The following is a 16,373-nucleotide window of genomic DNA, read 5'->3' as shown; positions in this document are numbered from 1 at the left end:
TTAAAAAGACTCTCATCTTACTGTGAATTTAACTGTCAAAACTGCAAACAGAATATTTCAGAAAATTTTCTATCACTACAATTTATAAGAGGATTAAAAGATGGAGATATACGTATTAAGATATTACAAGAAAAAGAAAAATTACAATTTTCAGAACTAATACAAATCGCGGCATCAATAGAAATGGGTAAGGTAGATAATGCCGCCATGACTAATATTCCAAGTCAAGAAAACAACAGAATTGTAAACAAAATAACACCTTCCAGAAATAACGTAACGTTAAACAAAACGAGTAAGAGAGATACATTAACAATTGAAGATTTAAAAGGAACCTGTTTCCGTTGCGGAAGAATAGGACATAGAGCTAACACGTGTCGTTCATTACATGATACTTGTTATAAATGTGGTAGAAAAGGTCACTTAGCTAAAGTATGTCTAAAAAGAAGAAATGAGGCCAATCAAATAGAGGAACAGGTAAATAACAAAATGGATGAAGACTTAGGTGAAATCAATATTATCAATGGTGAAATTGTGGATAAATATATGATAACAGTAAATATAGAAAATAGAAACATAAAAATGGAATTTGATACGGGTGCTGCATTGTCTTCGATATCCTTAAACGACTATAAAAAGTTACAAATAAATAGGAAAATTTTTAAAACAGATATAAAATTGAAAACTTATACAGGAGAAATTATTAAACCTATTGGAGTAGCATACGTTCGTTGTTACTATGATAATCAAAGATTTTATGGAAAATTATACATTATTAACAAGAATGTTGATCCAATTTTCGGAAGAAGTTGGATGAAAGAGTTACAAGTAGACATCGCTAACTTACATTCAATAGATTGTACTGATCAGAGCCTTAAGTTAGACCAGTTATTAGAAGAATATTCTACATCTGTATTTAGATCGGATATTGGAAAAATACCAAATTTCCAAGCCCATCTCAATCTAAAAACAAATGTACAACCAATTTTCATCAAACCTAGAAGAGTTCCATACGCCTTGAAATCAAAGATCGATAATGAAATAGAAAGACTTTGTGAACAAGGGATAATAACAAAAATAGATCATAGCGAATGGGGTACTCCTATTGTTCCCATAGTAAAACCAAACGGTAGTATTCGATTATGCGCGGACTACAAAATTACATTAAATAAGGTCATAGAAGATGAAAAATACCCAATTCCAGTAATAGAAGACATATTTTCAGAGATGAACGGAGGTAAAATTTTTTGTACTCTAGATATTAGTCAAGCTTATTTAAATATGGAAATGGATGAAGAGAGTGCATTGTTACAAACGTTGAGTACACACAAAGGCATATACAAAGTAAACAGATTAATGTTTGGGGTAAAAGTTGCTCCAAATTTATGGCAAAAATTTATGGATAAAATTTTACAAGGATTGGAAGGAGTTAAATGTTTTTTCGACGACATTATAATTCAAGGTTCTTCAGAAGGAGAATTATTACAACGATTACATCAAGTACTACAAAGACTGAAGGATAATAATCTCAGAGTGAATAAAGAGAAATGCAATTTTTTTAAGCAAAGTGTTTCATATTTAGGACACATAATTGATAAGGACGGGTTACATAAAAGTAAAGAAAAAGTAAAAGCAATTACAAGTACAGAACGTCCTTCTAATGTAAATGAGTTGAGAACTTTCATTGGCATGACAAATTATTACAATAAATTTATACCAAATTTAGCTACTATTTCAAATCCATTAAATGAACTACTTAAGAAGGGAGTTCCATTTTGTTGGTCACGTTCTTGCGAAGAATCCTTTAAGAAAATAAAAGAAGAAATAATAAACGAAAGATGTTTGATTCATTTTGATAAGAATAAACCGTTAGTGCTAGCTACCGATGCATCACCTAAGGGCTTGGGTGCAGTTTTGTCACATAGACTACCAGATGGAACAGAGAGACCTATAGCTTTTGCATCAAGGACCTTATCATCAAGTGAAAGAAATTATAGTCAAATTGACAAGGAAGCTACAGCTATATTCTGGGGTTTAAAAAAATTTTTTCATTACTGCTACGGTCGAAAATTTATTTTAGTTACAGATCACAAACCTCTCACAACAATTTTCCATCCACATAAAACCTTACCTACAATGAGTACTATGAGATTATTTCAATATGCTCACTTCTTGTCTGGGTTTGATTACGAAATCGAATACAGAAGTTCAGAAAGACATTCAAATGCTGATTATTTATCTAGATTTCCCGTCGAACAGAGCAATGACAGTAAAAGAGACCAACACAGTATATATCAATTACAACAGATAAGTACATTACAAATTAGCATAGAGAAAATTAAATCTGAAACAATTAATGACGAAGAATTACAACCGATATTACAAGCACTACAAACAGGTAAAAACCTAAGAAGTTTTGGCTACAATAATAATGAGCTAACAATGCAAGATGGCTGCATACTTAAAGGTACACGAGTATTTATTCCAAAAGGTTTGAGAGATATTGTGTTAAACGAGTTACATACTGGACATATTGGTGTAGTTAAAATGAAATTGTTGGCTCGAAGTTTTGTTTATTGGAGAAATATCGATAAAGATATAGAAAATAAAGTTAAATCGTGTAGATCATGCAGACTACAATTGAACGAACCTAAAAAAGTTGAAATACACCATTGGGAAGAATCTACAGAACCATGGCAGCGAATACATATTGATTTTGCTGGACCAATTTATGGACATTACCTATTTGTTATCGTAGACTCATATTCTAAATGGGTTGAAATAATTCCTACGAAAACTATTACAAGTTCATGGTGCATACAAAAATTAAAAGATCTTTTCTCAACTTTTGGAGCTCCTAACATTTTAGTATCTGATAATGGCCGGCAATTTACATCAAATGAATTCAAAAACTTTCTCACTGAGCAAAGAGTGTTACATAGGACTTCAGCTCCTTATCACCCAGCAACTAATGGACAAGCGGAACGATTCGTTCAAACAATAAAGAGAAGATTAAAAACTATGGAACAGGAACGAGGAACCTTAATAGATAAAATAATTACAGTCAAGTGTTGCTTGCGACGAACCCCGGGGGTATGCGGGCGGAGTCCATACGAACTCATGTTTGGCAGAAATATAAGGACATATTTACATACAATATTTGAAAGAGATACGAATACTAGAGTACAATTAAAAGAAAACATAATTTTAAATAAACAATTTAAAGAGGGGGACAGAGTACAAGTTCGAGTATACGGTAAAAATAAAAAGTGGATTTTTGGAACAATTCAAAAGCGACTAGGAACATTACATTATCAAATAGTCACAGATGAAAACGAGATAATACGTCGACATGTCGACCAAATGCTTTCGGCACCTTTAATAGAACGTCAAATTGCGGCGGAGGGCTGTCATATCCTTTAGAATATAGAATCTAGTTCCTTAGCAACGTATTAATTGTTATGTCATTACAAATATATATATGGAATAAAAATGCGTTATAAAATTACGAATAATTATTTTATTTACTAAAAACATATTAATAAGTTTGAGCGTAAAGGATGACTCCTGGACGGCAAATTTCTTACGAAAGAAAGAGCTCAGTGAAAAGTATGAGAGTGTTCACTTCCAATTTTCAGTGTTCTAGTAAGAGAAGAGGTTTGTCGCTTAGTATATACTAGGTATTAAAACCAGGTAGTCAAAGTAATATACAACAATTAGATAGTAGATCCAAAGGGCTTAGTAGAATTACTAAATAATTAATTTTTCATAAATAGTAATTTCCTAACTAATCGAATTAAGAAAAATTCCTAAGAACTTAAGATTGCCGGTTTGAACAGAAAATATCACTCAATTATTAGATTAAGAGTACATATTTCTTGCCAGGTGATGAAAGAAAACTTTATTTTCATGTGACATATATATTTTGGATGAAATTCTGCTGTATATGTATCTATGAGAACGCTTTGGAACAAAAAACTACAAACCATATCATTGCAAGGAATATTCAACTCAGTACTGCTACATTTACAAAAGTTACCCTTTATTAATTCTCCGTAAATACTAATTTATTTACACAGAATTAAAACAATCCTTTAGTAATAAGGGAATATAGTTTTTAGACCTAAAATTTGTAATTGAAATAATCAAATCGAAATCCTTTGATACACTATTAATATATTCATGTACCCTTTTAATATAAAGATTAACAAACTAATCCGATTAGCGAGATAACTGTAACGAGATAATTAGTGTTAGTGAATAAACAAACGATTGTTATATTCAATTATGTTGGGATAAAGTTGGTTACCAATGTACGACATATTATTTAGAAAATAATTCTGCGCCTGATGAAAAATAATAGCAAGTTGCATATTTGTTAAATGTCTATTATAAATTAATTTTATTTGGAATGTTAAAGTATGTATGTTTAGATATTTTAAGTTACGCAACGGATTTTAATGCGGTATTTTTAATAGATAGCATGATTCAAGGGGAAGGTTTTTGTATATAAAACATACAAAATATAGTAATGAAACATTGATTATTTTAGTAGCTTCTAATGTGTGTATTACACCCGTGCGAAGCTAGGGCGGGCCGCTAGTTTTTATTATAATTAATATTTATTTTCCGAGCAATATGCACCTAAATTTTGTCCATAATATAAATTTTTAATCTTAATATTAGTCATATATTTGCCTACGTAATAGGTATTAATGTGAAATGTATAAATAAATTGTTACTGTTTCTTATTAAGATGACGTAATCTTGTCATAAAAAATAATTAAGTTTATGATATTATCACAAAGATACAAACAAAGCCAGACGTTGGCTAAAATTATTAACTAATTGGACAACTGTGAAATTAATTAAATTTAAATTTAATTACTTTTATTTTGTTTATATATACGTCCGTGTATGTTTATTTACAAATTATTAATTTCACTGTAAAATATTAGAGTTAATTTAACAAAACAAATACCAAAAAGCATTGTTGAAATATACAAAATATAATATTAATTTTAATATAAATACGGCTTAAACAGTAAGAGGACTAGAACTACGGTTCAGAGGCATACAATGTTAGTTTTCAAAGTCGATGATATAAGGTATGCTTAATATTTTATTTCTTACTAGTGATCCGCCCCGGCTTCGCACAAGTACAATACTGATACTAAATATACTGCTGAATTATTCACGACATTACATTAGAAACTTCTAAAATTATGAGTGTTACTTTCCTATAATGTCCATGTATTATATACAAAAACCTTACTCTTGAATGACTCTATCTATTAAAAACAACTGCATCAAAATCCGTTATATACTTTAAAAGATTTAAGCATACATAGGGACAGAGAAAGCGACTTTGTTTCATACTATGTAGTGATAGTGTCAATATCTACAATCGGTGGTGACCACTTACTATCAGATGGCAGGTGTCCTATATGTAATTACTTTTTTAAGATTCATTAAAAATAAAAGTTCACAAATCATTTTGAACATAACATGAAGCCAATTATGTTCTTAATTTAAATATGAAGAGTTTTTTTTTTTAATTAAATTATTTCAGGGTAAAAGGAGATCCAATTTGCGAGTATCTAATGTCTGTCGCCAGTCTGTAGTCCGCCTTAGGCTGGATTGTTTCCATTACTATAATTACAATAGGAGCAGGCTCAACATTCAAATTATGTTTGTTTAAAACCTTATTTAATCTAATGTAGCTCGCTATTATTTGTTGTTCTTTTCCCTTGGATATTATTTATGCAAGAATTAAATTAAAGTTTCGAGCCTAAGCATTTTAAAACTAAATATTTTATTCATATTCGCAAACATATCGTTTGAAACTAAATATGTTAATGGTAATTATTATATTATTAAGAGATGGCCCAGTGGTTTTAACGCGTGCACCTTAAGCGATGATTGAGGGTTCAATCCCAGGCAAGCACCACTGAATATTCATGTGCTTAATTTGTGTTTATTCATCCCGTACTTGGCGGTGGAAAATATAGTGAGGAAACCTGCATGTGTCTAATTCCATAGAAATTCTGCCACATGTGTATTCCACCTACCCGCATTGTGTGATAGCTTTTATTGTAACTATTTTGACTAACATATGTTTTATAGGCAGTTTGACCACATATAATGAAGTTTTGAATGAAAAGTAAGCAAATTTGACACGTAGATTTATTGTAGCAAAGACATGTACGCGGCTTATGGCTTGATTTCGATTGTGGGTGGGAGCAATGTTGGATTTTTAGATGCTTTGTTTTTTTAATGTTATTTTTGGCCAACGGCAGCATCTGCAACATCGGGGGTTTTGCCACGTTGCCGGCATTTAAGGAAGGAGTACGCTCTTTTCTTGAAGGTACTAGTCGTATTAGTTCGGAAAAACCTCCGGCGGTTTCAAAGGTTCCACAGAGTGGTTCTGCGGGGAAAATGACTTAGAAATCGCGCTGTTGTGGATTTAGGGATATCGAGGTATTTATATAGTGTGTTATTAATACAAAATAGTGTTACTGTAAAAGAAGGTTTTAAGCCTAATTAGTAATATTTTTAGATGTATTATTTTCAAACGTTCTATTTTCAAACCAATGTCGCTTAAATTAACGATTTCAAAATACATTAAATTTTTACGACAAACATTTTCTTTAGTTAAAATGTAAGTAATCGTCTTGTTCATGGATTTTGGCATTGGCAACATTTATATAGCCAGTGTTGCCAGCTATGATTCACCGTATAACACATATTCACTCAACCCTTAAACTGGAACACAATGAAACAAATTATCGTTGACTGTACTTGTGTGGTATACACACAAACATATTACGTATACGTACGTTAAACAGCGATAATTATACTGTGTTAAATACTTCAAAGAGTTGCAACACTTTGATTAATCAATAGTAAAGTGCAATGAATGATCTGTAATAATTTACTCTGTGGAGACAGAAATAAACCTACTGTTTGTATACTCTGATTGATATTTCTAGATAGATTCTCGAAGCGGAGATTGGTTCGAAATAAATAGTGACTGAAAACCAACAACTGGCCCCTAAATACACACACACACACACACACACACACACACACACACACACACACACTAGTAAAGTTTGCCTAGTGTAGCTGACACACACACAAAGATAATAAAATTAGCATCATTTTTTTAAATTAATTTTGACGTTTCAATGAAATCCGCCATATTGAATTTATGACGACATTGTTCGGGTTTATTTTATAAATTCACTTTTTATGTTTTCATATCATTTTCTTTATACAGAACCCTATCAGAAATAGTGGTCATTAGGTCAGAAATATTAACCATATCTTCCACCACCCATAAGTATCAAAAAAACAATGCAAATCTTCGGGTGTTATATTGCTAGTGTCTATAGTTACACTGGCTCACTCACCTTTCAAAATGCACATGAAACACAACAATGGTAAGTGTGGCGGTAGAATATCTCATGAGTGGTGAGTGGTATCTATTATACTATTATATTTATTTTACGAATGATATTAATTTTGATTATTGACTTTATAATTATACGAACTATGTTTGTAAAATATTATAACGTATTTATTTGATATCGTCGTATGCATTAACTGGTTCAATAATTTTGATGAGGATCTCTAAAACAAACAATAAGATAACACAGACCACAGACTAAAAAGCTGGCATTTCGCCCAATCAGTGTGTACAGTCGGCCACGGGCTATCGTGTATATTTCAAATATTTTAAAATGATGATAGCTTAGTCAAACATATTTCAAACATTCTCTAATATCATATTTTATATGTATTAAACAAGTTATTGCCCTCGGTTTCGCTCGCCTTTTGGGGGGTTGTCATGTGTTAGATAAAAAAAATAGCCTTTATCCTTTCTTGGAGTTTAAGTTTGTTTTAGATCAAATTTTATCAAATTCGCTTCATTGGTTTGGTCGAGAAAGAACCACAGACAGACAGAGTTACTTTCACATTTAAAATATTAGTTAGATCAGGTTGTCCGTTGTTTTGCTCATATTTTAGTGCTTAAGTGAATTTGGGCATAAGGGTAGAGTTCTTTCTTGGAGTTCGAAACGGATTTATACCAAATTTCGAATTCGTTTCAATGGTTTGTCAACAACAAACAGATAGACTGTTTGAAATTTAAAATATAAGTGCTCATTAATCCAGATTTCGTCTGTAAAAATATCAATTGATGAAAAAGAATCAAGACTGCACAAATCATTCGCTTAAAATGGTAACTTGAATGCTAGCAAGATAGTCCCAAACAACAAACAAACAACAACAGTCTGTAAATTTCCCACTGCTGGGCTAAGGCCACCTCTCCCTTTAAGGGGGAGGGATGTTCCCGTTGAATCATAATTCCGATCTTCTCGGCGATAGATGAACGTCAACCAGTATCCAATAAGATGGGTTTTATGTTTTACGATTGTATGTTTAAAATATGTAGGCATATAAATTAATATAAACAAATAGTTATACAACGCTGCTACAAAAGCTTGTGTTTTATCAAGTGTAGTCACATGAGCTGGCTATATTCAGTACCTTATATACGCCTGATTTGTGAGCAAAATTTCATGGTAAGCGAAGTTGTTTAGAGGTGAGAGTGTAACAAACGAATAAACTTAATTTCGAATTTGGACATTTTAAATTGTGTCCGACTGTACTGCGTTATATTTTCTAGGATCAAATTGCGACATCGTTACGTCCTCCCATTGTTTATGAACAAAGCTCTGAAATACATGGAAAATACGATTTTCTGGTTGCCAGTAAAAATATTATGTTTGGTCCAATTATATATAATGGAATAATATTATTGGTTATTTTGTCTACGTGGTTTGGAATGAGAATTCAGTTAAAGGCTTTTTTGCGTTTAATCGCCGAAGTTTGTATTGAGAGGTGTCTCAATCAAAGTGACAATTGTGTTTTTGTTTGAAAGTGACTTAGCAAGTAACACAAGGGACATAACAACTCAGGAAAGGTTGGTGGTGCACTGGCGCTGCGTTGGTTAAAGCTTACCAATGTGTGTTGGCATATTGGCCACCAACACTTATTGTATATGTATCTAATATATTTTTTGCCTTTTTCGTACAGAATTCAAAGATTGTTGTCGATGGATGTATGTAGCTTTTTTTGTGTAGACACACCAACAGCATAGCATATACAGCATTCACAATAAAATCTTAAACATCTAAGTCTTAAATACTAATATGTATGCAGCTTAGAGGCGTGTATAACATGCAAAAAATCTATGTTGTATACAGATTTATATTTATAATTTGAATCTAGTGTGGATTTTACAAAAAGTTAAAATAGACAATAGGGAAAAATACTTATTTTACACACCTAATTAGGAATCTTTTCTATCAAAAGTGCACGAAACTGGCTGAGTCCAAGGGAAAAAATATCTCTAGGTTCGTTTGTGAGCCATGTATTAAATGTGCTACACATGCGAGGTATCGACGATCATTTACCAAACACAACCTTTTTGGTTACAGAATAGTAGCAACATACAATATTAATCTTGCAAATTTCCCACTACTGGGCTAAATCTTTCTCTCCGTTTGAGTTAAAGCCTGAAGAAGATAGATAAAGATAGCCTTATAAACACAAATTAAGAAAATGATAAGAGAGGGAGAGGACAAGTGACATGTACGTTATGTCTCTTTCATGTACTCCTAAAAGCTTATAAGTGCTTGCTTGGAATACGGTTTTATCAATAATATATATAAAAAAAAATCATGTTTTCTCCTGCTACGCGTTCTTAGTATTAGTCTTAATTCCTTGCAGCATCAATGCAAGCTATGTTTCAATTAATTGAATTGACTCAGTTACTATTTAAGCTGAATGCAATGTCATAACGAAATAGCCCAGACGAATATTAAGGCTATATTCACACATAAGAGCGGAATATAAAATAATATTCTCATACAAGATATATAAAATTGGTAATCAAAAGTCGCTTAAAATCCAAGCGAGCGTTCAATGCATGAAAAAGCCATGCTCAAAAGCCAAGGTTGCCACAGTGATAGTTGAGCAATTAATTCGCCGACCACGTCTCATTAATGTAATGAGCGCTACGTGCCGGACTGGCAACCCTGAGTATATACCCTGTTCGATTTTCAAATTATTATTATTTTTTTAATTATAATAATACGTTTTTTATGTATCAGAATTTAAATTTAGAATGATTCGTTAATGCTGTGAATGAGTTGTTTTTTTCAAGTATAGCATGTAAATAACATTCACGAAAACTTCGCTGAATCAGCGTTGAACCTCTTTGATAGGGAGGAAGCGATGTCTTATAGTATTTAATGTATTTATTTAGTATTATTTATATAGTTATATACTTAGTAACTGCTTAGGAATGCCTCACTGCTGAGTCCCACTTTTATGACTGTCAGTTTAATTTAAGGAAAAACTTTTGTCATGAATTAATGTTCCTATAAGCATAGATATCAATTCATATACCAATTTGTATAATCAATTTTAAAACTGTTATACAAAGGGTATATTTTCTACCTTTCCATGCCATAGCTGAAGCAGTTTTAATTTCGTATCCTAGTAAAAGCACGGTCGAATGGGGAACGCACCGACAAGCGTTAGGCCGGGTCCACACGCTCCAACAAATCGGGTTAAAGATTGAATCGATATCGGACAGAGATAGCAATATGTGGTTACGTAGCGATTAGAAGGAGATAGCTGCTTAATTAAAACGCATAGGATGCTGGGCTATTTCGTGCAAATGTATATTGTTTGTATAATTTTGTTGTGGTTGTATGAGGTTTGGAATAATTAAATAGAATCTTTAACTGTCTTTCGAAAATGAAAAAAAGTTTATTTTTAATTTCAATTCTATTTTTAAATATTTAAAATCTATATATAATAATGACATTATTGATTACATTGACCTTTTTTTTAGTTTTCTCATACTTTGTAGAAGACTCTAATGAAAATTAAAGAAACCGCATCAGAATCCGTTCCGTAGTTTTAAAGATTTAAGCATACAAACGGTTAGAGTGACAGAGAAGCGACCTTTTTTATACTATGTAGTGATACCAGTCATCAAAATATGCTCGAATCTCGGTCTGATCGATTTAAAAACTCACCAGTAATCAGTTATGATAATCTCTAACTTTGTTTGATTTTAAACTATAAAAAAACCAAAGAACCAAAGTCTTCGACATAGCCCACCGGATTAGTAAGCTGAAGTGGCAGTTGGCTGTCCATATTTGTCGACAACCGTTGGGGAAAACGTTTTCTAGAGAGGAGACCGCGTCTCGGCAAACGTAATATAGGACGTCCTTAGGCACGGTGGAGTGAAGATATACGCAAGGCTGCTGGCAGGATCTGGATGCGAGTAGCCGGAGAAAGATTACAGTGGCGTGCACTTGGAGAGGCCTATGGCCAGCAGTGGACAAAAACGGGCTGATGATGTGATATGAAACTATACAAAATCGGCGCTGTCAGCTCTATATGTAATATCACATTGATTATTGATATTTTAAAAGTAGCATTAAAATAGACTGTATTCGGACGAATTTAAGACCAAAATTACAAGAAATTGAAGACCAAATAATGTCACATCATCCGATACCTACGACAAAACAAATTTTCCTTCTCTACGCTGAGATTGGTGTAAATCGCTAGTACCAAGAATCTGTACTAATAATAAAAATACGAAAGTAACTTTGTGTGTTTGTCTGTTGATATTTCACAGACGAGAAAAATCTGAAACTTTGGTATGACAAGCCTTGAACTCAAAGGAAGAATGAATTGACTTTGCGGAAACGGAAACCAATTGGAACGATTATTTTTCTCACGAATTCTCCGAAACTCCGCAGGAAAATTAAACGAATAATATAACGCTGAGAATATAACCCGAATTTCGATTTGTAAAGATTCAAAGAATACATTTAACGTGAAAAACAGGGAGATATGGTTATACACATGTTGCGAATCTATTCATCTTCGTTTGAATGCACTTTTTGCTGGCTCATTTCTGAATCTTGGGACTCAATTTAGAGGATTTCGCGTTTCAAATAACAGTACTCAGAATTGTTGTGTTCCGCTTTGAAGGGTAAGTGAGCCAGTGTAACTACAGGCACAAGGGTCATAGCATCTTAGTTCCCAATGTAAGGAATAGTTAATATTTCTTACAGCTTCATTGTCTATGGGTGATGGTGATCACTTATCATCAGGTGGCTTATATGCTCGTCCGCCAACCTATACCATAAAAAAAGTTCAACATTTTAAAACATTAAAAAATATGTCAAATGTATATATTGGAGCTCTCTTATGAGGGGTAGGTACCTTATGTTCTCATCAGGGATGAATTATAGGAAACATTTAATTTGGAATAGTTAAAACTTGAAATAATAAACACACAATCACATATATGATATATTAGCTATCAATCCCGGCTTTACACGGGTGCAATAAGGATGTTTTACAATTAAAAACGAACAATTAAGAATATATACCCATTTTTTTCGGCTAGGAAAAATGATACAGGAAACTTGAATTATTACGTTTCTTAATTATAATTGCATAAAAATCCTTTACGTACTTTGGCTTCGAATTTGTTACTATTTACAGCACCAATGTAGCACCTATTAGTTATAGTATATAGTAATTATTACATATTACATGCAATGCAATTCTGCAGTAGCATTTCCATGATGATCTAGAGAGGAATTGAGGTTTTTGTGCATCAGTGGAACGTATACAGGTTACTTTAACTTATAACTTATGATTTGAAAATAAATAGATTATTTATGGGTTTTATTGAGAATATTTCCGCTGTCGCTTGTGAATTGTACTATACACTGTAAATATGATTAATGACCGTCAGATAACAAGTTTGCAAGTAAACGCTTAAACGCTGGTAGCGGCTAGATCAAAGGCTTTTGATGTCTTAATTATGTAAACACATATTTCTTTCACTAATGGGAGAAGTATTAGAAAATGTAATTTAATCATACTATTTTTTATTTTTTATTATTTGTACACGTAACTGACTTCGATTACGTGCCAATATTTTATTAAGCCATCTATACTAATATTATATTGAATTAATTCTGTTTCATAAAACATAATTTAACCTACTGTAATCTACACACACACACACACAAAAGTAAAATTTATTTTGATATAATGTTATTTTACCTACTGATTGTAAGTTTTAGTATATAGTAAGATATTGTTTATTCTTTTTAAGAACATGGACTGAATTGTATGTTATGGAAGAGCGGGTCCTTCTGTCACGAGTATTATATTGTACTCACTAGAGGGTCCCAACCTCTATTTGCTATGTACAGCTTGATAAAGAATAAACTATGTATTTTTCATTTTCATTTTCATTATAAATATGAATATATTTATCTATCTATTTATCTGTCTATCTGTCGCTCCAACTTAAACTTCAAAAAAGGACACAGGCTAATTTTTTGCCTAACACATGACAACCCCTAAAACGCGAGCGAAACCGCAGGCATGAACTAGTATATAGACATATGAGTAAAGTTCTTTCATATAAGGAAAAAGGGTTATCAGTTATAACCTCCACTGATCACCTTCCATTGACTTTGGTGGTGGAAGAAATTCTAATCATTCCTTGTAATGTCTGTGAAAATTCAAACTTGGGATCTTGGGATCAATATCTTAACTATATTATCTTGGATTTAGTAGCAGAATATGTAGCAATTAAAAAGCCAAATCAGTTTTTTTTAATTATGATAAGTTCAGATACTAAAGTTTAATGCTGAAACAAAAACACTTCGAATATGTCATTTGGATGAATTATAATAAAGAAGACATACATTGTCTTCCTTCACAATTCAAAATTCGCATAATACCCCATTTAAATATACCGCTAAATTACGAAACAAGAATCAACTCCAAGGAATTTATCTCGTGTACTTACAAATATATTCTGATCTTAACTTTCCCTGTATAAAACCCTCACAAACAAAGCTAGACTATTTACTGCATCTTAATTTCACACTAAACAAATTATACCGCCTTATATAGAACAATTTTCCTTGCTTGCAACTATATTAGACCGCGTTTCTCTTATGTGCAGTCGGTAAAATTCGCTTCCGAGATCCTATCTCGAAATAGAAAAGGACAGCGCTATACGATTGAGAAAGATGGAGTATGGTACGTTTATACGACGCGATATTTCAAGGAGAGCGCTTTCGAGTTTGAATTTAGGGATTATATTGTGTGTAATTTTCGGATCGGGCGGTATAAACGGAGATTTTTTTCTTAACAGCTTATAGCACTAGCTCGGAAAATAGGTTGGCGGCGTTTATTTCGTCTGGATTACATTATTAAGATGGGATTTTGAGATAAATGCTTGATAATATGTTCTTTCTGATTTTGCTTTTTCGTAATATGATTACGATATAATTGCCGCCCTCTTTGTCTCGTTAGGGGTTGGGTATATAAAAGTAGTCAATGTTTTTCTTTTATTCAAAGTTCTTTAAGTTTCATCAAATATTGTTCAGTAATAGTAACGGACAGACAGAGTTATTTCCGCATTTATAATATTTGTTTGTAAAATTTACTCTACTGCTAATTTGGAACCATACCAAGCTTGCCGATTCCAATTGAAAAAGGAGTTAAGTAAATTGATAATATTGACTTAACTGACATTTTATAATTGGATAACATCTTGAATCACATATGATCTTAATTACGGAGGTGTCAAAAATGGCATTTCGAATGGCAGATAAATGGGACCAAATGAAATCATACAATAAAAATATTGAGGTCTGAAATAAATAATATAACAACAACAGCCTGTAAATTTCCCACTGCTGGGCTAAGGCCTCCTCTCCCTTTGAGAAGAAGGTTTGGATCATATTCCAATACGCTGTTCCAATGGAGGTTGGTGGAATACATATGTGGCATTTGTGGATTTCTATTAAATTAGAAACATGCAGTGGTGATCAGTGGTGCTTGCCTGGATTTGAAACCCGCAATCATTTGATGCAAGATGCATGCATTCTAACCACAGGGCCATCTCAGCTCTAAAATAAAATAAAAATAAACCTAACGAATAGAGAACATCCTCTATTTTCTGAAGTCGTCTATAAAAACATGTACGCACTAACTTTGATAGGTTACCTATCGGGGTCGAAGTCTATTAATCTGAAACACATACCGTACATTTCTGTTTACGACGGTATACACGAAGAGCTTTGATTGACACTACGAAACAGACTTTCTAGTATTCATTTCAGGCCTTTAATCAACTAAGTGACTCGTTTCGACACTGTTCCAATATACGTGAATGTTGAAAAAAAATTGACCGACCACTCGAATGCGCCTAGAAGGACGGATAAAGAAAAGTAAATAGTAAAATGAAACAAAACGAACGCGGTATATTTCGATGCTATGTTAGCTTCGAAATATACCGGAGGGGTATGTGTTTGCAAGAGTTACACGAGTTGGATGTGGACATGTTCTGCTGTTTTTATTCTAATCGGAATTTTTGGGCCTCTATGTGATGACCCAGTGGTTAGAACGCGTGCATCTTAAACGATATTCATGTGTTTAATTTGTGTTTATAATTCATCTCGTGCTCAAGGAAAACATCGTGTGAAAACCTGCATGTGTCTAATTTCATATAAATTCTGCCACATGTGTATTCCGTCAAGCCGCATTGGAACAGCGTGCTTAAATATGTTCCAAACCTTCTCATCAAAGGAATAGGAGGCTTTAGCCCAGCTGTGAGAAATTTACAGGCTGTTGTTGTTGTTGGGCCTCTATGTATAATAGTAGCTTTAGAATATCCTACAGGAAACTCTTCTAATTTTGAGAAGGCTGGTTAGTTGTTTCTCATGTGGCAGATTTCATCCCTATGTGGATGTGAGATTAATTATGACCAAAATATAAGCATATGAACAGTTTGTGTTGCTCGCGTTAGTTTGTATCTGCGATGTTAAATTGAATAACTTTGTAATTGGTCGATTGGCTGATGACGTAATAACCGACCAATCAGTGCTAATCTTGTGCTGTGAAGAAAACATCATAACAAATGAAATTTTTCTACGATTGTGGTAGAATACATTCGATATTTTATTAAGAAGAAGAGATTTTAGACCAGCATTGGGATATTGACAATCTGTCATTTTCAAATATATCTATTAACTAACTAACAAGTCATAATCTATATTAATATTATAAACGTGAAAGTAACTCTATCTGTCTATTACTCTTTCATGACCAAACCACTGAAACGAGTTCGATGAAATTTGGAATGAAACAAACTTGAACAACAAGAAAGGTCATCAAGGTCAGGCTTTTTTTGCCTTTCACATAACATCCAACAATTATAATAATATATAAAAATGTATAAC

General features: G+C 32.6%; 2 protein-coding genes across 2 annotated transcripts in view; one reads left to right on the top strand and one right to left on the bottom strand.

The window, feature by feature from the left end:
• Positions 1 to 16,373, bottom strand: part of LOC124540851 (nephrin) — a 265,139-nt gene that overhangs the window by 31,002 nt on the left and 217,764 nt on the right. The window lies entirely within an intron of this gene.
• LOC124540850 (uncharacterized protein K02A2.6-like) lies at positions 230 to 3,505 on the top strand. Its single transcript, XM_047118614.1, has 2 exons — positions 230 to 1,544; positions 2,334 to 3,505. Exons 1-2 carry the CDS (start codon positions 487 to 489, stop codon positions 3,418 to 3,420), a joined length of 2,145 nt encoding a protein of 714 aa, XP_046974570.1. The 5' UTR covers positions 230 to 486; the 3' UTR covers positions 3,421 to 3,505.

Source organism: Vanessa cardui, chromosome 26 (genome assembly GCF_905220365.1).
Source record: "Vanessa cardui chromosome 26, ilVanCard2.1, whole genome shotgun sequence".
NCBI classification, from domain to species: Eukaryota; Metazoa; Arthropoda; class Insecta; order Lepidoptera; family Nymphalidae; genus Vanessa; species Vanessa cardui.
This window is presented reverse-complemented; position numbering and strand designations above follow the sequence as displayed.